At 35.3% G+C, this 26,298-nt stretch overlaps 1 protein-coding gene and 1 long non-coding RNA gene across 3 annotated transcripts in view; one reads left to right on the top strand and one right to left on the bottom strand.

Annotated features, from left to right (window-relative positions):
• Positions 1-26,298, top strand: part of LOC309486745 — a 387,401-nt gene that overhangs the window by 98,859 nt on the left and 262,244 nt on the right. The gene's annotated exons all lie outside the window — the stretch shown is intronic.
• atrnl1a (attractin-like 1a) overlaps positions 1-26,298 on the bottom strand; it is a 259,263-nt gene that overhangs the window by 111,752 nt on the left and 121,213 nt on the right. The window contains exons 23-27 of one of the 2 annotated variants that reach the window (XM_082154106.1): positions 14,743-14,837; positions 14,297-14,375; positions 13,352-13,509; positions 2,292-2,353; positions 439-2,183 (exon numbers count right to left, since the gene is read on the bottom strand). In XM_082154106.1, coding sequence (XP_082010232.1) covers positions 2,162-2,183; positions 2,292-2,353; positions 13,352-13,509; positions 14,297-14,375; positions 14,743-14,837 — 416 coding nt within the window. In that variant the 3' untranslated portion in view covers positions 439-2,161. Of the gene's footprint in view, positions 1-438; positions 2,184-2,291; positions 2,354-13,351; positions 13,510-14,296; positions 14,376-14,742; positions 14,838-26,298 lie in introns of those variants that run through there. The other variant, XM_082154105.1, reaches the window with a different exon arrangement.

Genomic DNA, 26,298 nt, shown 5'->3' with positions numbered 1-26,298 from the left:
CTGGGAAAAGTAATGATTATTAATATGTCAAATATATCAAGGAGACATTTCAATTGTTTATTAATAAACAAATGTTTTCTGTGTCAAAGATGAAGTTGACGATGCTGACTCGCGATCTTCGCAGCAGTGAACGCACCAGAGAGAAATGCACATTTCATACGGATTACAGAAGCAGAGAACAGTCCGTTTTCTTTCGTTTTGAATTGTTTTGTTTAAAAGTACACATTTCATGCTTTCTATATATATATTTTCTCAGGTCTGTGAGGCAAGTAGCTTATACGGTCTCCAGTTCACGCGCCGGCGCCTCCGTGTCCTGATTATATTGCCTGCTATAGCCTATTTACTTCTTATTTATTAAATCCAGGAAATTGGTTGATGAAACATTGATTAAAATTAAGATACAATTAATACAAAATGAAATTCACTTTAAAGAAAGGCTTTCTTAAAATACATTTTTAAAAAATATATTATTTTATTTAAACATGAATATGAAACTAAATCGTTTTTTAATGACTGGGCTACAACATATGCCTATTAGCCAGTACAGAGAAATGTAATGTCGGAGTGTCTTGCCGGTGAGCATATGGGGGGAGAGATACGATTTTCGATCAGTCGTCAAATATTATTTTGCTTGATATTCCAATCCTTAATATTTGGTGTTTTAAATGCCTGTTTGAGATCTCTGTGAAAGTTTTAAAGCAGTCTTATAGTGCGGCTTTCAGATCAGTTTGTTCCTCATAAATGCGAACACGAAAAATAAAATAAAATGAATATATTATGTTCTGTGGAGAGCCAACCCTTCTTCATCCGGTGGGTATATTACTTTTGGTTTGCGCAGTGTAATTCATAGAATTGCTAAAACATATTTTACCACCTAAAAGTTAAAGATTTTTGGTGTCACGTCCGGACCGTAACGCAAGTGTATTTCCCTCATATTAAATATAAAACGCATGTGTATACTGATATTTTTCTAACGTCTGGACTCCTTTATTAATGGAGTATGGATGTATAAACAGACGTTTCAATATATTAGAATTAAACGCATTTTCTGATAATTTATATTTCATGTTTTGACTGCAAATGTCACGTCCATAACGCTGGAACTGCTCAATAGTAATGTAAAGATAGCATTGGATCTGGATGGGAAGGATAACTCTGGGAGTTGGAAGGGTTGTGTCGTGATTCTGCCTTCTCACACTGCGACACAGGTTCGTGGCCCTGAGTGTCGCGATTTCGGTTTCATTTCGCATATACAGCCCTTATAATCATAGGTGACGCCACGGGTTTTTATTTAAAAGAAAGAGCGTAGCCTACGTTTGTATGTAGGCCTATGGGCAATTTATATTCACAATACTTACTAAAATATAATTAATATCATTTTATTGCATTTGTATTAGTTGTTTGAAGAGTAAAAAAAAAATCGGTCGGCCTTAACGCAAGTTTACAACCGGCAAGTCGGTCGGACTAAAATAAAAAAAATTAAAAAAATTAATTGGGTCGGTCCTAAATTGACAGGGTCGGTCGGGTTACGGCAAACAAGAATATTTTTAAGGATGGCCCGGGATTGCACAGATCAAAACAAAAACAGACATTCCAACACGGAACGCACATTTCAAAGCAGAATAACTGGCTGTAGCATTGATTTTCAGAGAAAAGTATTTGAACTAAGAATGTTTCTTTAATCTCTGCAAACATATTATGGTACTTTTATGCTTTAGTACAGTCAAACATACAGCACCTCCAATAATTCCAAATAAAATAAATAATTATACTAACCCCAAACTTTTGTATGGTCATGTACATTCATATATTTGAATTTTTATATCACAGACATAATGCTTCTACTGGATATGTGCACATATTATGTTCTAAAAATTATTAAAATGATATATCATCAGTTGTGGGGTTACTCATTTCCAAAAAAATGATCTTCAGTGAACATTTCTTCAGACCACATTGCTGTTTCTCATCGCGAAAATGTGTCCTTTAAAACATTTTTTTTTAAAGCATGAAATGCATTTATTTTTGGAGATAGCAAGAGTGGCATTATTTGGCTTCATCACAGCCAACACAATTACACCTATTGTGCTTATTCATCAGCCAGCTTTCATTAATGGCTTCTGGATGGTGAGGTTAATGCATCCTTGCATTCTCAGCAAGCTTATCTCACTAAATTCCAAGACCTAGAATTAAATGCATTTTACAGAACAAGGAACATTTTTATTTATTCACAAATATTATTCTGTATAATTTCACAGAACATTACATTTAAATTAATAAAGTATTCATACCTGAAAAATGTGACAAAGAACTGCACCAAGTCCATGATGCTGCTGTGCTGAGAGAAGGATATCTATGAAAAAAGAAGAAAGGTGGTAGAGATATTAGATTATTATCACTCCTGTAAAATATCACATTAAACCATTACTGAAGGATGTACAAATATATTTAACATGGGACATATTGTGTCTTGACAGCCTTATACTCATATTAAAAATAATAGGAAAGATGTGGTTTGTGTAAAAAACAAAACACATCGATTTACGGTGCATTGGAAATTAACTTAATTCAATAAATGTTTTAATCACCAAATGGCTTTAAATTTAAAGGGGGAAAAAATAAACATGCTGGGCTAGGTGACAAAAAAAATAAACTACTGTTGAATCATGTTTAAAAGCTTTCTAAAAAAAACAGATGGCCTATAATAAACTTGACATATAATTTAATCAAGTGTTCATGTTGTTGATCTAATTTAACTTGAATTTGTTGTGCAACGTACTCTGCAAACTTTCTGTAGAATAATAAATGCTTCTAATCAAAATCATTTTGACTTGACATGCAAGTAGTTTTATTATATATTCATGGCATATTAATTTCTACAACTTGGCAAGTTTTCTTAGAAAACAAGCAGCATGAATTTTCCCCCACACATAATATCTCAAGTTCATTCCCCAACCTTAAATATTCTAAAAGATTCTATGGTTCAGAAACACAAGTTGTTTCTTTTTTAAATTTTTTTTTTTTTTTTTTTACAAAGAAAAGCTATTATCCACATTATGGAATATTATAATCCACATAATGGAAAGCAATTAAAAGTAAGATAATTATGCAGTAATACATGTATTTATATCATTTCTAAAACACTAGGCAATTAGAACTAACAGTGTTAGTACAATATTGAAGCTGCTATAATATAATACTTAAATTTTACTCCATATTAAAACTAACATAACTGAAATTCAAAGGGCTACTTATGTCCTGAATAACTATGATTGCATTGTAAACAAAACAATATTCTTAGATCAATTTAATAATGCTTAAAATATCAAAACAAAGATTTACTTTATCATAAGTATCATTCATTTTTAAGTTTTAATAACTGTCACATGCTGTGGCTGTAGTAATAGTTTGAAGACGGAGTATTCAAATAACAGTTTTCTTTTTAACAATTCCATTAAAGTCACCATGAAATCAAAATTGACCATTTTTATTTTTTACATGTTTATTATAAATGATTTATCCGTACACATCATTATTATTATTTTTTATTCACTAGCACTCATAGTCTTTAATCAAAAACATGAATCCCCCTCAATGCAACAATGCAACTATTATGACCATGGATTAACAAACATACACAGTTAACCAAATAAAAATGTATTTTCACAGTTGCAGTACAGCTTCAAATCTGTTAAGTCAAGTCAAGTCAAGTCAAGTTTATTTGTATAGCGCTTTTCACAATACAGATTGTATCAAAGCAGCTTCACAGTATTAAATTAAAATAATACAACAAAGTTTGTTTCAAGAGGAATTTATTGATTGATAAAATTAAATTAAATATCCCCAAAATATCCCCAACTGAGCAAGCCAAAGGCAACAGCTATTAATTAAGTCAATTAATAGCTGCAATAGTCAATTGAATATGCATGTATTTAACAAACATATACGTTTTGATTATATTTATTAGATTGAAAGAGTCCCAAAGTCACTGGGAATGAAAGTCTGTGATGGTTAATTCATTAAAATACACAAAGGACCATGTACCAATACATAACTGTAGAGTGTTTGAAATCGTTGGGGTTCAGTAGATTAACATTTCTCCGTCTTCCCTTACGTAAGATGCACAATAACCACAGTCTGTTATATAAAATGCATTTGATTTCTCAGCTGTTGCAGTCAGCCCACAAATAAGATCCTTGGTTCCTGTCCATTCGCTGATTACTTTAGCTACATGACCGAATTATTTGCCTTTTCAATATCTGAGGCCACTCACATCGATTGCTTATGAGAATCCAATACATAATTCTCCCAACTAAACCTATCTAAATCTGATCCGCACTCCATCTCCATCTAAAAATCGACCATCTGATAAAAGAAAATGTCAATTTGTAAATGTCAGATGTTATCAGAGTGATTTATTTTTCAAAAAGTGGCGTGCTTTAAAAGTTCAGGCGACAAAATGTGTTTACTTAGTTTGAATGAGTTTTGGACTCGCACTTTCCTTTTTCTTAGAGGACATGCTATTATCGAATGCAAAAACAGAGCCAGGTATAGCGTGGCAATTACGCACACACAAACAGACATTACGCATGGACCCTCTCTGTCACGCACTATGCAGGAAGCCAAAATTGTGCATGTGTTCATGAGTGCCAGGGTGCACAGCCAATGACCATGAACCGTGACAAACATCTATGAGATATTTCCAAACGTCAAAAACCTGCTGTTATTTCTGAATGGAAGAAGGAAGCATTAGGTTAGATGGAGAAGAGCGGATAGGGAGGTGTGTGTGCATGCAGATGGAAGTGAGGGGGTTGGTCAGCCCTTAAGTGATTTACTGGCATTTGCTTTTTGCAGTGAAAGTGCATGACAATCAAAAACTGAAAGAAAGAAAGTGTTGAGAAAAGCTGATTTCTCTTGCCAGGGGGACTGGCCATTAAGCGGGACGAGCTAGTGGCTGGAGCTGGTACCTTTACTGAAGTGCTCTGGACTCCTCCCCACTCCTAATTTTTAGCCTTTTACTGTAAACATCATGCTGGCTTTGAGAGCGGTAACACACAAATTGAGACAATCACCATTAGCAAATCCTTAAAGGTACAGATGTTTTTTGTTGGGTTTTTTTTCTTAAAAAATAATTAGTAGCGCTTTTGAGAAATATGGTTTAATAATGATATATGCACAGGAGATGAAGACTCATAAATCTTTTTTTTATTGCGCATAGAAGTGAGTCGCCCTCTAATGGGTGGCTCAATTATGGTGCACATAACCATATTTATCATGACTGAGTTGCTGAAATGTTGTGTTGCAGGGTTTCAACAATATCTGATAATTTATCAAATTATGTGTAATGGAATCTAATTTATCTAATTTCTCTCCCCAAAAGGAATGATTTGAAACCATTCTCTTTTCTTCACATCTAATCTCTACTGACTTTACTGAGGTGTTTGTAAAGAAAGGAAATGGCAAATGTTACAGTTAACATAACTTCTAATGTAAAATGAAAGTGGCAATAAATGCAATCAGATCTGAATATGCAAGTGTAGTGTGGCAAAAAAAAAAAAAAAAAAAAAATCAGGTATGAAATACATGTTAATACCAGGTGTAGAAGGGTTCTATAATACTCTTTAAGTTTGTGGTCAGTACAATTATTATTATTATAATTTTAAAGAAATGAATCCTTTTATTCCACAAAGATAAATTAAATAGATAAAAAAGTGACAGTAAAGCTTTTATATTAATATATATATAAAGTATTAGAAAAATATATATTTCAAATAAATACAAAGTTCTGTCACTCTAGATGGCGCAGGCTAATAGGTCCTTAACTCAACCTGCTGCAATCACATCATTCTCTATAGGGCACAGCGGATTGGTTCCTGCTGTATCAGTAGCCAATTAGCTTGCGTGCTCAACCTTCAATACTTGGTTAGCATTTGCTGTAGCAGTGCACCACACTTTCAGAAACCCCCCATCTTCCCCAGCTCTACCTGTATAGATCTCCTACGGGTAATTCTTGTATGCTATATTGTACAGCAGCAGCATGTCTTTCTTGCTCACAGCAGCGTGCCATATATGTATTGACAGTAGAAAGTCTCGTACTTGCTCTGCAGTAGCAGCAGTAATAACCAACAACTGCAGCAACGTAGCAGATCTATTCCGCCAAGACCAAATATATTAACATTGTCACATACATTACCATGCCAAACAGTCGGAGAGTTGTCATGACAGAAATGCTGTTCTTTTGAACTGTTAATCAAAGAATTCTAGAAAAAATTGTATCACAGTTTCCACCAAAATATTAAGCAGCCCAACTGTTTCAACATTGATAATAATACTATGATTTATTGAGCACCAAATCAGCATATCTGAATGATTTATGAAGGATCATGAAACTGAAGACTGGAGAAAAGGCTGATAACAATTCAGCTTTGGCATCACAGGAATAAATGACATTTTATTCAAATAGAACACAGTCATTTTAAATGGTAATATTTCACAATACTACTGTTTTTTTTTGTGTGTTTTTTTCAAATAAATGGAGCCTTGGTGAACATAAGATACTTCTTTCAAAAATCTAGTCCTAGCAGACATATGCTTTTTGATGACTTGCTGTCGCTTTGTCAATTAAAATAATAAAAACCCTAACAAGCTCTGAGTTTCTCATGATGTCTTTATCTACCGTCAGCATTTTTCTCTCCATCTCACTCCAGCTTCTAGCTAATAACCCTGACTTCTCCACCTCCATTAAAGAGCTCTTTGAGGATATAAAAGAACATTATGGGTATGCTAGCTAGCAGATTCCAAGCTCTTGCATTTTCCCCGACATTGTAAATTTGAGATATCTACAGAAGAGATTTAACAACCTGAAAATGGTGATTGATGGTCAGGGCAGGTTCAGGAGTTTAGGCCCAAAGTCCACTAAAGCAGATCTCTGGCTCGTAGGGCCGTGTCAGCTGCCCTCACAGTAGCTACAGCATCAGATTTTAATGAAGATGGGTGAGGTGAGGAGAGGTAGAAGGGAGTTTTTTTAGCACATACTGTATCATACTGTCTTTTTTTGTAATTTATTTACACTGATTAAGCTATAATTTACCACACAGAGTTAAACCACTAATCGTCCAGTTGCATATAGAGAATGTATAGTATTAACTTGACATGACGGCAAAAGAATTTAGTGAAATGTTAGGCTACTAAAAAGTGTGCTAGACTATAAAGGACGTTTGTGGAACACTGTGCCAGATGTCAGGGATGCATTATCATAATTTTTCTTTTAACTGGAAAAAGTGTGATGATATCCAAGGCCAACTTGTACTAAATGTATTGATTTAATTTTGCATTAGCATCCAATTATCCCAAAAATGCTATCTTACACATCTAATCTACATTTAGCTGCAGTCCAATGCAATGTGGAAAAAAAGTTTGACAGGACAAACACTATAGAAAAAGTTTCATGCAGGCAGACCCACTTTTATGAAACTTTCAATCTGTCAAAAATATTTCTGCTAATGTAATAGAATGGAGCTGCGCTTGCAAAGGCCTTGTGCATGTTACAAGACTGACGCTAACAGCAAATTAAACAATTTAGTGTCTTGTTTTCTGTCATGTTGTTGGCTTAATGCTGAATACTTTACACTACCAATTGCAGACTACGGGCGTCAATCAGAAGCTATGATCTCAAATTGTACTTAAACTCATGCACATAGGTACATGAGATCAGATACTTGACAAAATGTCAGCGAACTATAAAGGGCATAATTACAAAATTATAATCATCATCGTAATAATAATAAACCAAAAATACGGATGAGACCGTGTGTTTCAAACTTTTTGACACTATGAACTGAGGAAGTACTAATGCAAAATTAAACTGGGAAGCAGAGTTCAGAAGCACATTGACCATCTAGAATTATCTGAATCTAGAAAAAAAAAACTGGAGAATTAGCAGTTTAGTGTTAGTTTAAAAGTGTACACCACAACACCATCATTGTACAGAGATCAGAGGCTAAGTGATTATTGAGTGCATGCGCTTTTTAAAGTTCAATACCACCTTTGAGAACCCTGAGGTTAGGCAAAACAGAGTCAGGGTGAATCAGAGGGTCTGTGAGGCCTGAAGGTAAAAGCAAAGGGAGCTGTTAAAGGCAACTACAACGCTTCTCTGAGAAGAATATCAAGAGCTGAGGTGAGGACAGGACACTGCTAACCTCAGCACTGGTCACTGAACAACATGCTGTTGCAAACATGCTGTTTGTGTTTGAGTGCAAGGGAAAGGATAAAAATAGATGTTCCTGTACCTTTCCCAAGAATATTAAAAGTGTTATTAAAAAGTGGGGATGCAAGAGCGAGAGCGAGAGAGAGAGAGAGAGAGAGAGAGAGAGAGAGAGAGAGAGAGAGAGAGAGAGAGAGAGAGAGAGAGAGAGAGAGAGAGAATGAAGATCGGCAGTTCTGCAGATGGTACATTAACATATTCATGACAGAACCTAATGACTGCAGTAAGATATTAGTTGAATATTATGCACACCTACAATATTCAAATGAGCATCATATTTATAATCAGTCACATGCAAAGATGTAGCTCACCTATATTATCTGAGGTGGAACTAACTCATCGTATGCTTGTATGACATGATGCTAAATCATACACACTCACAATAACATTTGCCATCAAATCATCCCAAAATGTCAGGTTTTGGTGATGTAAGGCCTTACATCTGCTTTTATATTTTATTGACACTACAGCTGAAGCAAAAACCTAAAAATGTTAATAAATCTGTTCTAAAATATTGTGATCCAAAATTACACAGATTGAACACTTGCTACATAAAACTTAATAAATTCTAACATAAAACTTAATTTTTTTTTTCCTTGAACAATTAATTTATAAAAGTATGTTTTATTATGGATGGTATGGTTTAAAATTACAAAAAAAAGAATGCATGAAATAATAATAATAACGAAATATATATATATAATTTAAACTAAGGTACTGATAAAATAAAGCAAATATGTAACAGTTATTTCTGCCCTGTCAGTATTGACATCAGTACAAGATTTGCTCTTTTTTCCCCATTCTCTCTCCATATGGTAAAGGAGAGAACAAGTGAGAACAGACACAGCAAATGAAGTAACCTCTGCTTTCATGGCCTTCTCGTATTGTGGAGCACTGAGCACTTAGCTTTACCTATTCTCTTTCACCGCTATGAAAGCCAATCTGCTGTGATAAAGCTATCAACCGATATGGCACCACTGTGTTTCTGGCAAACCGTTTCAATTTACCCGTTATCCAAAGAGACTCGCTCATGTCAGAGATGGACAGAGGTTGAGTTAGACCACAAACTGTCTGTAAGAAATGAGATTACTAAAGGCATTATATTTAATGATGTCTACTGGACTGGGGAAAATAAGAGATGTGTGTGGAGAAAATCAAATCACTCCCCATTCCTTGGTCCAGAATGGCTGCGACAAGATGGCCATTCAACACAGAAATCTATCTAATGCAGCAGCTCTGCTTCGGCCCACAATGAGACTATAATTAGAGCAGAATATTATGAATACTTTTTAATTTACTTTAATGGGGGTTATGTGCGGCAAACTTCCGTAGTGTGTTAAACAGGTTGTATTGCTTTCAGCTCATGTCTTTTGTACGTGCTTTGTTAAATATAGAGATGATTTACTCAAGATGCCTTCAAAGGAGCAAGCAAAGATAAGCATAAACCTATGCCCATCGCACATTTAGATACTAGCTAGGTTAGCTGATTACCATAAAAAGTCAATTTTGCCGTCAGTTTGAACTGCAGTTAACATTTTCTCCGACAAGCGCATGCAATGAGACCTGTTTTCCTGTTTATTCATGTGATGTTCAGCATAAAGCCTATTAATTGATATTTTTGAGATAATCCTTGTCACAGGAAGAAAACTGAAGATACAACAGAGGTGCATCAATAGTCTTAGTCTCAGAGATGCCCACAGAAAACTCCCCCAGTCTCTCCAATGTGACTGTTCACTTTACATGTTGGTCAAACTGTCTTTATCTTGTCTAAATGAGCAGTTCTTTTCCAGAGTAAACTGTAAACTGGATTTTTGCAGTTAGATAAGACACTTAAGATGGTATTGACACTAATGTTGCGAAATACTCTAATGTATAATGAATATGTAAACAGCAATAGTCATCATTATGGTTTTATATGGTATCATGTTCAGCTATTGACATAATCCAATTATTGACAATAAATGAGTCACTAGTCTTCTTCTGAATGACATTAAACTTGATTAATTTGTGATTAAAACCAACCCAAAACAAGATATTAAACTTCAACACAATATTAAGTTAACTAAATATTCTGCTCATTTGCAAGCACTAAATAAAGAGGTGAGTAGAGCAGCTCTCTGTAGATGTGGACTGAAAAATACTTGAGGGGTGAGGTTCAGGACCACAGTGACAAACTAAATATAAGTCTGTTCCACTAGGATAGGCAAATCCCCTTGAGCTCTGCCCCCCAAACCAGCCCTTAGCTCTAAGCTGATGTCATCCTGAGACTGGAGTGATAACCCTGGGGGTGCAGAGCGAGGGCAGGAAATGCTGTCATCACCAGGGTAGCCTTTCCCAAGCCGAGCAGATGAGCATTACACATGACTATCCTGATTCTCCTACAGTTACTCATTAATGAGTCTGAAGGACCGGGCGTATTTGATCTGGATTAAACCTGATAACCAGTTTACCTTACATCATGAGCACAGATTCATGATTAATAGGAAGAGATATAAATAATGACAAGTATTAAGGCAAACCACATGTGCAAACAGTGCTGGGAATATGTGATTAATCTTAACACAATAACATATTCAGTTTTTTTAAAGGTCTATTGGTTTTGGAAATGTGTGTGTATGTCATGTAAAAGCATTGAAATGTTACAGTAAAAAAAAAAAAAAAATTCCCATCACCAAGTCTCTTTAGAGGCTCCATATAAATGTTTGTGGAAATATAAAAGACATCACATAAAAGACAGATTTGTAATCTTAAGAGTCTCACTGTCTTAAATATTTTTCTTTAAATTAAAATAATATAATTAATATAATTTAATATAATATGATACTGTTCAAAAGTTACTGTTTTTGAAAGAAGTTATTACAATTAAAAATGACTGTTTATTATTTTATTTTAAAATAATTTAAAATGTAATGGCAAAGCTGAATTGTCAGTAGCCATTGTTGGCACTCATGCTGATTTGGTGCTCAAGAAACGTCTTATTATCAGTGTTGAAAACACTTATGTTGCCTAATATTTTGTGAAAACCTTGGTATTTTTTCTGGATTGTTTGATGAAAAAAAAAAAAAGTATTTATTTGAAATAAGAAATAATTTGTATTAAAACATTATTAATGTCTTTAATGACACATCTGATCAATTTAATTCATCAATGCTAAATATTTTCTTTTTAAAACTGACTAAGTATTTATGCATCTGCTTATTTGATTCAACTGGTGTGATCAACTGATCAGACTGAACATGGGGTGAGATCTGTAATAAATGGAGAATCTCTGCCAGTGTCTGACATGAAATAGATAAAGAGAGTGAAAGAGTCGTGAGTGACTGCAAGAGAGTGACTGCAGGCAGTGGAAAAGTGAAGACTGATGGTGATGAATGCAGCACACAACTCCAACTGTGATACCAATCACTAGTATGTCAGCAGCTCACTTCAGCCACAGGGCTGACAGCGGCCTCTAATGCTAGCTTCTTCCTGTGCGTGTGTCTATGTGTGTGTCTCTGCACATTGCCTGTGAAAGGGACACTACAGCCTTGACCTACACTATTAAACCACATGAAGTGTGAGACTACATAAAATACTCTTTGTATTAGATTTGCTCGCGACCACGTGTAACCTTGACTGACAGGCGTGAGCACACATGGGCCACAAGACACGACGAGTATAATAGAAAACACAATCAGAGTATTAGTCGCTGTCAATCTTTCAGTCTCACTTTGTATGAACAATATGAGCTTTTCATGAGCAAATACTGAAAGACACTGAGATGAAAGTAAGCGCAGCTTCGTCTTTTTCTCTAGTTGATAAAAGAGTCATTTAAAAGGAAGACGCAACATTGTTCACTGTGGCTGGCAGGAGGAAATATTATTTTCTCTTTATGCACCAAATAGGCCAATAAATCGGAGGGATAGATGATTTTATTTTGAAAGCAGTTTGACTAGATGTCCATCAGACGTGATGAAGGTCAGGGCCAGAGAAGCGGTTCTTCTCAGGTTACTCAGATCAGTCTATAGATGACTGCGGTACTGGGCTCCTGATGAGGACAATTAAGGGCTCGTGTTACTATCTCATCTATATGTGGGTATGGTAAAACTGCATAAATGGGAATGATTCACAGCCACAATCAATACATGACTGATACTAATAGGCCACAGTGCAGTTGCACTCTCACACAGGGCATAGCAGGATCTGACTGAGGGTTGATGGGAAGACTGATGACTGTGTTGGCTTACTCAGCGGCCCGATTACAAGCAGCACCACCTGTTCAGGCCAAAACATTTAGGTTTAATATGTAAAGCAGAGTGGGAATGGAACAGGAGAGTTCCTACACTTTTTTTAGGTATATACCATTTAAATACTTGGGGTCAGTAAGAATTTTTAAGAAATAGAATTTAGTTATTTTATTCAGTAAGAATATTATAAATTGATCAAAAAGATTTCTACACATAAAACACACAAACCCCACACATAATACCAAACATAATCTCGAAAATATGTAGTTTTACCAGTTAAACCAGATTTATCAGATTATCTAAACAGAGAATGCAATGGACTCTGGCAAACGCAAGTATTTTCTTCTTCAGTTCATAGATGAGAATGCTGAGAGAATGAAGATATTTTGTACAGTTTGTCAGCGCTTTATAAAGCACTCCAAAATAATTGATGAGCACAAAGCGGACTCATGGATCATTAAACATATTATTTTTGCATAACACAATTCATAATGGTTTATACTCTGTGCCCTATTTATACACGAGGGCTTAGAGAGCTTGACTTGAAATCAAAAACAAATTTCATGGATGATATTTACAGTAATTTGTTGTTGTGGTCCATTATGATGAAGATATTGATGATCATGATGCTGTTTTGATCAAAGTCTGAACAAAAATGTAATCATTTTACAACTTTAAAATTTACCGTATATAATATATCAAAATAAAAAGCTCATCAGTCAACAGTTTGGCATATAACAAGAAGAAAAGCAGCCTCAAACTGACTTTTTTGGACTTCATAAATAAGAATAGGCTGTTTTGGGCTGGACTAAATCAAAAGCACACCTGGTTGAGGTAATAGAAATCAGGCAGATGATCTTACCTGTATTTTGACTGGCCATGAAAAGTTGCTGACATAAACATGGAAAGTGATGTTGGGATTTGCAAGGAAGGAGAATGTCTCACAGGAGAAGCTGTCTCTGTACTCTTTGATGTTAGTCTTGGACACTATGGGGAATTCCTCCCCAGAGATCGTACCCGCTGCAGGGACACAAAACACAACGTCAGCCAACAACAACATCTGCATACAAAATCCTCTGCATGATTAAAAATGGCATAAATATTCTGATCAACCCTTAAACTATAAAACATCTGAATAATGCTATTCTAAGAAGCTGTGCTTGAATGCCAACAAGATCAATAGTGAAAGTATTAGGAAAATGCCTAGAAACTTCTAAGAGATTCTTTAAGGGTTTGAACAGATTTAAGAGTTAATAGTGAATACATGGTCTATCATAATACAGTAAATCTCCAACCACAAATTAACATGAACATCAGTCAGTCTATATTGATGTTTCCCAGATGACCCACGCAGAGACTGATTTCTTTTTTAATTAATAGTAATTGCAAAATGTGACTTTTCCATTAACCACTCTTTTGAGCTCAGTCTTAAATATTTATATAAATAAGTTTTCATGACAATGACACTTACACTCAAACACTATCTGTACTATTCTAGTGACCATTGGGAGTCTGGTTTATCTGCACCTATGGGACAATCTTTAACAATTCTCCACATATCTGCTGTCCAAGAGGTTTATTCAACAGCAACAAAACGAAAAATCTATTTCGCTTACGCATCTGCCTGTGCAAGAGCAATGTCTGTTTATCTTAATTAAAATCAAAAAGCATTTTATGAATGCCTTGACAATGGACTCACATAGCTGTCTATACATACTTTGTTCAGCCAGAACTATTTTACAAAGTAATTATTTCTTTTGGGACTTTTTTTATTTTTTATTTTGAAATATTACATGAAATACTTTACCTGTTGAGCCAATAGACCACGTTATGTTGATGTTGAAATTGTTAGACGCATTAATTGACATATCGAGATTCTTATTGGTCTGAAAAACAAACAACATGAAGACAATTTTTTTACCATATTTACAATAATGTGGACTGCTTTTGTATTATTTATAATATAAATAAAATGCTTTACAATATAATGCCACAAATTCTTTTTTTAATTCTCAAGAAATCTGATTGTTACAAAATTCTGCTACACATAAATTTACAGTAACCATCAGGTTATTGGGTGACTGAGTTATGCCAAATATCACTTTTGCATTCAGTGTGAAAAAAAAGCTTGTTGTAGGAAATTTGTCATATTGCATATGTTAAGTTAACAAAATTTGGGCACTTTTTTTGGAAACACACCAAGTTCAAAATCAAATACAACCTGTCACAAACACATGATGCAAACTCACTGACCTCTTCAGGAGTCGCCATGAAGTTAATAGCTGTGTAATGCTGATCGTCCTCCTGAAGCAGACTAAAGGTGAACTGGTAGTCTATCAGAAGATTATCTAGTAAGGTGGGAGAAAAACAAAAACAAAACATAAATTGTATTTAGAATTTATGTCCAAGTGTTTCAGCATAAAAAGCATGAGATTTGTTAACATGATATGAAAGTGATAGCGTGGCAAAAATTCTTCATGTTCACATCATGTTGAAATCACAACATCATGGCAATCACAGCTAATCTTCAAAGTTAAAAACAAACTCTCGTTGGGAAAGAGAAGCAGTTGTGATATCAAGGACTTTTTGACAGCTCACATCTGCACGAGCAACTAAAGGTCACCTTGTCCGATCCAATTGTGAAGACGGCATTTGATTAAATAGCAACAGACAGAGGAAGGCTGAGAACTGATTTGATTGTCCAGCGGGTCAAAATTAATATCAACTCTGCTGATGGAAGAAAACACTGAACTGTCACTGACATTATTTTGGATTCTAGTTATCATATATGACCTTTTATAAATTGACAAAAACTTTTATAGATTAAAAGCACTTAAAGTGCCATTATTATGCTATTTCGAATATTACGTTTCATGTAGTGTGTAATACAACTGTTTGTGAATGTAAAAGGTCTGCAATGTTTTAAAGATAAAATTGACAAACATTAATGTCTCCAAAAAGAAAGAATCGATTCTGAACTGCTGTAACAAGTCTTCAGCATTTCCAGTCTCACTTCCTGTTACATACCTACGTAACAATGTAACTAGGGCTGTAATCAACCAAAAAAAATCTTGGTCGACTGAAATCCTGAAATTTTCGACTAAAAATGACGTTAGGGAAAAAAATAAAACGTTAAATTAATTAGCTGCGCACTGTGCGCAGTACTTGGTAGCCTTGTTGTCCGCCTAAATGAATTATAAATAAACATAAAAAACAAGTAGGCTATTTGCAGTATATTAAATTATTTTTGACCTAATTATTTTGCACTGAAATGAGTCTGACACACGAGTCTGTCGGCTCTGACAGCGTTGCATCACGTGCACCTGCGCAATATCAGAGCCTATGATTTACGGAAATAGTACTGTTGTCAACTAGTGATATCATCACAATAACTGAGGAATTGAGGAATATACAAAATAATTTAGACAATTGTTTTTGTCATATGTATTATAATAACTGACAGACACTATCATTTCAGCCGCTCTGTGCAGCTCGCATGAACATAGGAGTTCAGCTTCGCGGCTGAGACACGAATAGACTATTAACTTAAAGCTTTTACTCTTAAACACAAAAGGCACGTCCACTTTAATAAAAAAAAGAATATTTATTAAACAAACCAGATCAAGAGTAGAAACGAAATAAAGTGCATAACTGAAAAATAAAGCATAGGCTCAAAACGAATACAAACAGTGGGCACAGCGCAAATTTGCATTTGACTTTTTTCCCGTTTTCTATTTGAAAAAAATTCTGCCACACTGCCGATGTCTTTGTTGACATGGTAGAAGAGGACTGACTATGAATTAAACGCTCTCACAATTAAATAAATAATATTCAGCAAACCTTCTAGTAACTTTCTTCAATCTGTCTCTCTTCTCCAGTAAGTTGGGCTAATCCAAAAGAAGTGAAAGCAAGGGGGGTGTTCTGAAGACAGACTCTTACCTGTGAAACAGGGGTGCTCTAAAAACACCCCCATTAGCAATTAGTGCTTTGAACTGTAGGCAAAACTGATGAAATGAACGCGGCAAAAAATTGACCAATCAGAATTTTGGTCGAGCCAGAACGTATCGACCAATTAATCGACTAATCGACTGGGAGATTACAGCCCTTAATGTAACAAATTTGCATAATGCCAGACAAAGTTCTTCATTGGCTGCTCGTGAACGATGTCTACTTTGACCCGCTCTCAAACACTGTAGTTGTAGCTGAGGCCTGGAAGAATTTGGTTTGTGTTGACGACATGTCGAGAAGAAGCTGTTTTCAGCACTGCAAATCCACTTTTCATCCACTTTAAAAGGATGAGGACTCGATGCCATTGTTTGTATCGCTGTATCAAGTGCTAAAGAAGCCTCCGGAGCTGAAATTCAGATGGTAATAGGTGTTTTGTTTCCGACATGCGTTGTAAGCGGCAGACCAATCACAACAGACTGGGCCGTCTGACCAATGAGAGCAGAGTAGGCCCTCGGAAAGGAGGGGAGTAGAGAGACTGAATCTCGAACGAATCGTTTTCAGACTCTTTGAGAAATTTAATTATGTACAATGTATATTATGAGGAAATGTGTTTTTTTTTGTTTTTTTTTACCTTTAAAATAGCATAACACAGGCACTTTAACAATTAGTAAACTTAGTTTAAGGGTTTTTCATAAGAAAACGTGGAATTTTTTGTGTGTGTGTGATTAGAGTTCAATTTATTGCAACCAGGTTGCTAATCTTACTCATCATGACCCTGAGCACACATCATCAACCTTAAACATCAATTTCAAACCTCAAATGAGCAGCTGCAATCTAACAAACCGAGTCTGACTGTCTCTGACCCCTCGCCGATCCAAGAAAAACTTCCAGGCCTTGTTCAAAAGATGTTTATCTCGACATATCTGCCCATGACGTAACAGATGCACACTAAACCATAGCAGATTGGGGGATGTTCACAGAAAGCGAGCGAAACTAAAGGATATTAGGTTCAACAAATAGCCGTGTTCATTCCGCAACCACAGAGAGATGGAGAATTACCGCAGATCAGATCAAAGCGTCCGTCTTGAGCTTATCTCTTCCTATGACCACTCAGTACCCTCCGTTGTCACAGAAATAGAAAGATTATTGCTAGCTTTTTCTCTCCTTGTTCTTGCCCCAGGTACACAGCAAAGCTATGTTTATCCCATAAGGGTCTTTGGCAAACTACAGAGAGTTTTTCTATTCCATGAAGGGGAAAAATAAGAGCAGAAAATCAAAGAGGGAGATCAACAGGCTGTTTTGCGTTATAGGATATAGTACACATAGTTATATCTATGGTGCTTGAGAGGACACTTAAAGCTATGTATTGCCCACTCTCTTACACTTCCTGCTGTGATGATATTAATACTTTTGAGTGTGCAACTGTGTTCGCTTGCATGACTGCATGTATTTATATGTGCACATGAGTACATGCGTCTCAAGGAGTTCAAAGCACAATGCAAATATGAAATGAACATAAATAACAATATGCTGTAATGTTTTAGCTGCTTCCAACATTTTTGCTGTAATTCGGTTATAATAAGCCAATTAATTGCTCAAATTTATCCAGTAAATCAAATTCCCCCTAGAGTGAAATCAGAGAACACTAATTAATGTGGTTATTTTGTGGTAATTTAATCAACCGAAATTATATGAAAACATGTGCTACTATTCTATTTCAGAGGAATGAAATTATTAACATATGAGGTTATTAACCTTTCTTGAACTCCAGAATATTTTCACCATTATCTGATAAAATTAAACATACATAAGAAGCCAACAGAGGACGTTCTGATTACAACCGACAACAACATCATCGTCTTATGACGTGCTCTGGTTGCGAAATGCACACATTTATTTACACTACATAATTCAATAAAGCATTACAGGAATCTCAAATAACAGTTTCATCAAGCCAAAGTGCATTTTCCTCTAAGCATCCTGCAGAACACATTTCATTTCCAAGTTCAGAGATCTGAAATGAAGCAATAAAAGAAGGCCATCCCTGGCAAACAGGATCTAGGTATTTTATTTAATGTCTTCAACCATAAACGTTATCATCCTCAATTCTGGAACACCTTGCTGGCGGTAATGAGAACAGCAGAGAGTTAGGGACATCTGGAGTCATCTTTTTTAGAAACAGGAAAGAAAATGGCACACTGCCCTTAAATAATAAGTTGAAGCTAAATATACACTGGTTCACACGGTCATTTATACAATGAGCTGAAATGAAGTACAAAAAATTTTTTTTTTGCACTGAAGACAACCATGTATGCATAACAAAAGCACATGATTTAGCTAACCATATTATATAAGGTAAGATGTTCATGTTTACAAATTATTTAGAAGGAATGATATAGCTAAATGTTTTGTATGATCTAAATTAAACTCAGTGTGCATGACTGGAACAGCTACAACTTGCACTATTTTTGCAGGATGCACTGTGCATGTATGACATGCAAAATTTCTGCTCGGTAAACAGCTTGAATGCGCTTTGCTTGAATATTATCTTTGTGGTGTGACAAAAAATCGGAATATAATATCAACCGGCATTTCCACTATGCTAGATTAACACTTGACTGTTTGCAGTATAGTGACATTTGAAAGCACTTATATAAAGAGGCATAAATAGACAGAATCTACTGACATTAGAGGTTTTGGATTTATTAGATCATAGCTTTATCATCTTATTGACAATTTCTTCTCCATAACATCAGCATGACCAAAATGAAATGAAAGTAAAGAACGTCCTAATTCATCCCCATGCACTTTAACATGGTCTCGATTGAAGACATCTACATCTAAGGCTTAAAGCCAATACAATTATCTTAAGAAAATAAGATGGGGCTTTAGATGTCCAAATAAAAAGTGACTTTGTATGCAAGCACAAAGGAGCCTGACTAAATGTATTTAGCTGTCTAGGCAGAATGCCTGATTAGTTTTTGATGAGGGACCTGAGGATGTCTGGGACACTCATCTGAGTGTGTCTGAAGCAGTAGTTATGGCTTTGATTCAGCCAGTGGAAAGTTGGCCGTAAATCAGTATATGAGGTATTTGAGTGAAAGTAAACTACCTTTCAAAAGTTTGGGGTCGATACGATTTTTTGATGTTTTGAGTATTTTATGCTCACCAAGGATAGTTGTTGCTTGTGGTTATTTGATAAAAAAATATAATAAAAACAGAAATATTGAGAAATATTATCATAATTTGACATAACCGTTTTAATCAATTTTAAAATGTAATTTATTCCTGTGATGTGAAAGCTGAATATTCAGCAGCCATTACTCTTCAGTGTCACATGATCTTTCACAAATCATTCTGACATGCTGATTTAGCGCTCAAGAAACATTTCATATTATTATCAATGTTGAAAAAAGGCTGTTGAACAGTCTTGTCAGGATTTTTTTTATGAATCGAAAGTTAAAAAAACAGCACTTATTTGAAACAAAAATCTTTAATCTTTTGATCAACTTTTGATAAATGTAACGCATGCTTACTGAATAATTTTTTTCACTGATCCCAAACAGTAGTGAGCATGATACCAGTACTACTACTGCAAACATTAAATACATAATCTGCCGATTTAAACGTTAAATGGTAAACTTAATGCACAAAAATATTGTTGTACACTAATCAAAAGATTAAACTTTTAATATCTGTTGAGCTTACTCATAAGTGTGTCTACAAGTGAAAACAACAAAATTGTATATAAAAAATTGTAAACAAATATAAAAACTTTTCATAGGTTTAAAAATTTTTTTTTACATTTTTTTTTATTTTGAGTCAGACATGTCCAATTCAGTGAGTTGTTGCCTGGATCATGGAACCAGAGAGCTATAGAATCGAGAACAGTTGTAAATGGATCCATCCAATTTGTGAAAGAATAGTTCAGTGTGATTTGTGAACCGTTTCAATAGGTTCACCGAAAAGAATTGGCTTAAATAAATGATTTGCTCATAAACGGGACACCACTATCACGTTTCAGAGCAGGTTTTGATTTTCTAATTTCAAAATAACAAGGATTTATATGTTTTCTGAAAAGTAATGGAGCAAAAATGACAATGTTAATAACAATGTAGTGCTCTGAAGCAAAGCTAAAAGTACCCATTACAATAAGGAAGAACAACAACAAAAAATACTTGAGTCACGATTGGTCTATTAGAATATGATACAGCATGGTAAATATGACCTCTAGTCTGAATAAGACAACGGTTTGATGACAGTTTTGACTGCATAACATTCATCATCATGTAAGCATTCGTCATCATGTATATGGCAGTTGAAACATGACCCTGATCACACTAGAGGTTATACTGTAATAAACATCTATCCATTATGATAGTGAAGGAGACATTCAATTACCGTTACGGTGACTTGCATTTATCGTCATCATTAGTATTATCATATTTGATGGCCCTTGATTTTTCCCCTTGTGATAACAGACATTAGTGTGTTCAAGGCTGGTTGAATTAGCCTGTTACAAAGATGAAGCGTAAACATCAATCCCACTCAGTGGGTAAATGTCACTGATGTTCCCTTAGGGAGTCAGACTTGTCTCGCTCCAACTAGCCTCTCTTCATGGCTTTAATTGGTCAAATTAGCAAGTGTGTCCACCCCACATATTTCGAAACTGGACCACTGAATCATTGCACACGTGTGATGAAATCCACACTGACAGAGTGATGGGAACAGTGCTAGTAAGAGATAACAGCTGGACGCTGGGAACGTGAGGTGCTGCTTGTGGTTGCTCTGTGTGTTTATACGTGTTTGTCTGTGAGAGAGTTTGCAGGCCAGCTGCAGTGTACACTTCAGCGTTTAGTACACCATACAAGGAGCATGAAATGGAGAAGAACAGTTGCTTTAATCTGAACTCGAGTGTAATACAATCATAGATATCACAAAGGTTATTTTAACCAACCATGCCTGACATCCGATGCCTTACACCACATGATGTGAGTTTAATGTGCATTTGGGAACCAGGTTCACTTTACTTACACATTTACACAATTTCCAATATGTTTGTGGACAAAAGTTTACAGCATTTGACCAATATTCCACCAAAATAAAAGCTCAAGGTTTGATACAGTAGGTTCAAGCTTGAATCTTTGAAAGAAAGTGAAGAATGTAAGTATTAGTATTGTAATTTGTAATGTAAAATTAAATTATTATAGTTATCAATATTATATATCTTTTTTTCTTTTTTTAAATAGCTTGAAATTAACTCTAAACCCTTGCGTCATTTAGTATACGCAGTTCTATTAATATACAAATTAGCCCCGCCTCCACTCACTCACACCAGCTCAGAGATCCACTCGTTGATGATCACACGTTGTCGTCATTGGTTACAAGCAAGCTGCAACTTTCCTGTTTCTCTCTTGAAACCAACACGGAAGTGACTTAAACTGCAATTCATCGACTGGCTGCTAGAGACTGGATGCAAAAGAGAGTCAATCTCATGTACTCCTTAAGCCTTAAAGTTCTGCATAAATAAGGGCGTGGCCACTTGAGTGACAGGTGAATTGCCGCTGCTGTCAATACTAGCCGTTTGCCTGCTGTCTGTTAGCAGTCACGTCACCTCAGCTAATCCCACCTTTTGGCCCATTTTTGTTTATCCGGGAGTGGTGTGCTACCATGATGGCGACGGCCGGCTCCGTCCACTTTGGGCTTCAAAAATGCTCTTCAGAAACCTACGGGTGATGTCACGGACACTACATCCATATTTTTTTTTTACATTCTATGGTTACAAGGTAGTTTGAGACATCAGAAACATCAGCGATTTCAAACCGCGTTTTTGAGACTGTCTTTGGTTCACTAAAGTTTTAAGGAGAAAATACTCAGCAATGGTGTTGACTTGTGAATTTGTACATGGTTTGTCCTAAAACATATTAAAAACACCACATAGACAAACAAACAACATTAAAAGCTTGGTTTTCACCACAGGGGGACTTTAAGTAAATATTTTACATTTAAGGGGTTCGTCTGACAACAATTTTTGGTAACCTGTCTTATGGTTTGCAAATTCAGACATGGCTCAATTCCATTACAAGGAATAGTTCATTTTATTAGTGCAAATTCAAAGTCAGAACTTAGTGGTTCATAAATAACTCAATAAAACAAGCTTAACCAACAAGCAATTTCCAAAACTGTATGACTGACTTTCTTCTGTGAAACTCAAATTACTTTTTTGTTGTTGTATTTTGTTTAGTATTGTTTTTTTTGTCCATGAAAATCAGTAGGGTCCAATCTTGTTTTGGACCCCATTGACTTTCTTTGTATAGACAAAAATGGTGTAAATGATTTTCCAAAATTATCTTCTTGATACATGATGGCAAAACAAATGATGAGTGCATTTTTATGATTTGGGTGAACTATCCCTATAGAATTTACGGTCACGTGTATTTATCGGCATTTTACAACAGCACATCCCATCAGAATCTGCGTTGTAATGCGTGTTTCATTTCAGCTGGAAAGAGCGAGGATGCTGGAAGGATTTGTTGACCACAGGAGGATATGATGCAGTGCGCTATCAATCATGAAGTGATATAACAGTATTGTGCTGCAGAGACTGGAGGGGAGGTCAATTATAAATAATGCATTGGTAATAAATCCTCCTATATACAGGGAATGAGAGTCTGATCTGCTCATAAAAAGCCTTGCAAACCCCTCACACGTGCTTTTGACACATAGTCATCTCCTATGTGTGTTGATTAATCAAAATACTGAGAACCTTTCTCCCATAAGACCTTTTCAAGTTCTTACAACCTGAAACCTTTGTAGTGTAATTGATAACACAAATGTCTGAGTAAACCTCAAATGTCCAAAGAAAAGTTGAGTTTAGAAGCTTGTTTGCAGTGACACAAATTGAAGAACAGAATAGATCACCTACTGATGATTCTGTGCATTAAAACAAATTGGCTGTCTGGATGTGCTCTGCTTATCCGAGACTCTGTAATCAAATGGAGCTTAGTTTTAAAAACATTCATTGGTGGCATGTGAGGGCTGTTTACATAAGCCTGGTTTGGTTTGTCAAATCTGGTCTGGTCTTGTGGCATTTCTGGGAAAGTGGTAGTGACAAGAGCAATAATTTAGAACAGGTTTTTTAAAAATATTTTTCCTTAAGTACTGACTTTAATTTCCAGCTGTCTTGAGAAATTTGTGTAGACACAGTCTTTTTCAGGAGAACACATGTCCGTTGCTTCTGAAGACGATGGTTCTGTTCTGTGGCCGTGTCATTTTCTTTACTTTTTCCTATTTTGTGGTCGGGTGAGGAAGTTATGACCACTCTGTGCTTGTGTCAATCGTGACAACTGGACAAATACTGGAGCTGTAAGGCTGCCATCTAGTGCTCTAAATATTAACTAAAACTACACTGCTTGTGTGAGACACAGAGATTTTCTGTGACAGAGAGAGAATGCTAAACATGGAGAGTTAGAGATACAAAGCACATCCAGCTTTGACACAAACATTAAGGATTATTGCAAAATGTTTGCTTGTAATCCTATAATAATTAATTCATGTTGGAGTTGTGATGTGGCACATGCTCACAACATGTAAGAGTAACAGTGCTCAAGGGATTTGGGTTTGAATTCCTAGAAGTAAAAAATAAAAAAAATAAAAACCTACCATACATTTTTAATAAATTATGCAAAAAACAGAGGGTGCATAATACTTTTGAACCTTTTAACTGATGCACATTCTGAACATGCATTAACCCTCTGGAGTCTGAGCGTTTTTTTGGGCCCTGGGGGTGTTCTGACATGCCCTGACATTTGTGCTTTTTTCAGTTGCTTATAAACATATTAATGGCAAAGGTGTAAATTCACTCTATATAGCACAAACAGGACTACAATAATATGTGAGCCACATGTATGTACATGTTTTCATTTTTTAAAAAGAATAATGTTTATGCGTGGTTATCGAAAAAACTAAAAATTAAAATTTTTGAAATAAGACCACAAAACACATACTAAATATGTGGCAATAAGACTTTTGACTTATGGATGTCGTCGCCTATAGTTTTTTCTTCAAAATTATGTGAAAATAGTCTTGCTTTATCGTTCACATAAAACCATACATTGATTTAAATTGATGTAAAACAGGTTTTGCTTGGAAAGCCAATATGCGAGGGGGCGTGAACGAGGAGTGGTTTACACCTTAGAATACAATGTCCCACCCACTCTGCATAATGATGAGCCATTCACTCAGGTGTGACACTGACTGACAAAAGATATATTTAGAAGAAGACTTATATTGACCATTTAAGATTTTGCTTACATCTATCTTGTAAATATGTTTTGCTATTTTATTAAAATGGTTACAATTACAACAATAATTACAATTTCAACAATATTTCAAGTGTACTCTTTCTTTGTAAAAAAAAATGATTATAGGCCCTACATTTTATCTATGTATTCATCAGTTTGAATATAACCAACATTGGAACAGCTAACATCTTAGTTGATGACTTTATTTTTGACAAAAATAGTATTTTATATATAGAAATGGCTAAACAAAAGCTTATTTGATGTGGCAGTATATTCTACAGTAAAAACTGTACCCAAATCTGGTCAACAAAATGTTGTCTTTCATATTTCGTCTGACTGTAACGTTGTTTTCATGAAATATTAGGGCATATTGTTAATTTGCAGTTTAATACGTTGCTTATACAAATAGCCTACATTTTATTTCAACATTCAGTCGATGTTTACTTATCTCAGTATAGCAATACAGTTTGCTAAAACATCATCATTCATTCACACACGCGATTTAAATTTAAACTGTCTTTGCCAGCTGTGGTAAACAGCGCGCATTCATGCCGTTTATTCATTCATAAACAGAAACCCACGTGAAGAAATTCACGTGAGAAGGAAAAAACTTACTTGTATTCCTCAGCTCGCTCCTCGATATACCCGCACTTCTGAGGGACATTTTCGATTAGTATTATTCCTCACAGCGCTGCAAGACGGTGTAAACAATGATCTAAATAAACGTGTGTGTTTTCTCGAGCTGATGGGGGCGTTCACAGGATTGCCTCAGCCATTTGCGTTTGAATAGCGCGCGCTCTCCGTGGGCGGGGCCGATTATAACGTAATGAGATGAGATGAGCTCGACTGGAATCGCTCTCTTTTAATACAGATTTCACAAGATGAGAATAATTGTTTTTTTATATAAATGACTTCATTTAAAAGAAGAGAATTCAAGCTTCATGCCTGTCTGTCTGTATGTCTGTTTGACTGAGTACTCGCTGAGTTATTGTTAATTTTCGGACGCGTTTCAGAATGGACTTCACTGGCAGAGAGAAGGCAGAACTCGCTTCGTGTTTATTTTTCTTTATTTGGCAAAAAGCACAACACTTTGTTTTTATTGTGAGTATACACAAAAATAATACACATTTAACAGAATCGATTGATGTATGAAACTCCTATGGAAAATCAAAGTCAACAGAGTATTTATGAGTTTCTTTTACACTAATAAAAAAAAAGCGAGCTGGTATCGCCGGCGATACCGTAGACCTCAGGGGGTTTTAATAGCACTTGCGAAAACAGTCTAACAGTATGCTTTCATTATGAAAATAAATAAATAAATAAAATGAAATAAAATAAATTAAAATGTTTACCCGATAAAACACAAAGGAAAACATTTTATAATTTATATCTAACATGATATTTACATCAGGAAATTATCATCATTATGCTTAACCTGTTTAGATAGGAGAACTCTACAATTACTCAAGAACATGCTAGGCTTTACTTCCAAAAAAAGATTGACTTTTACATTTGCAACATGAAGTTCAAATCTTTGTTCAAAAGTAAAAAGCTTTTT

This window comes from Leuciscus leuciscus (genome assembly GCF_965113295.1).
Source record: "Leuciscus leuciscus genome assembly, chromosome: 22".
Classification (NCBI taxonomy): domain Eukaryota; kingdom Metazoa; phylum Chordata; class Actinopteri; order Cypriniformes; family Leuciscidae; genus Leuciscus; species Leuciscus leuciscus.
This window is presented reverse-complemented; position numbering and strand designations above follow the sequence as displayed.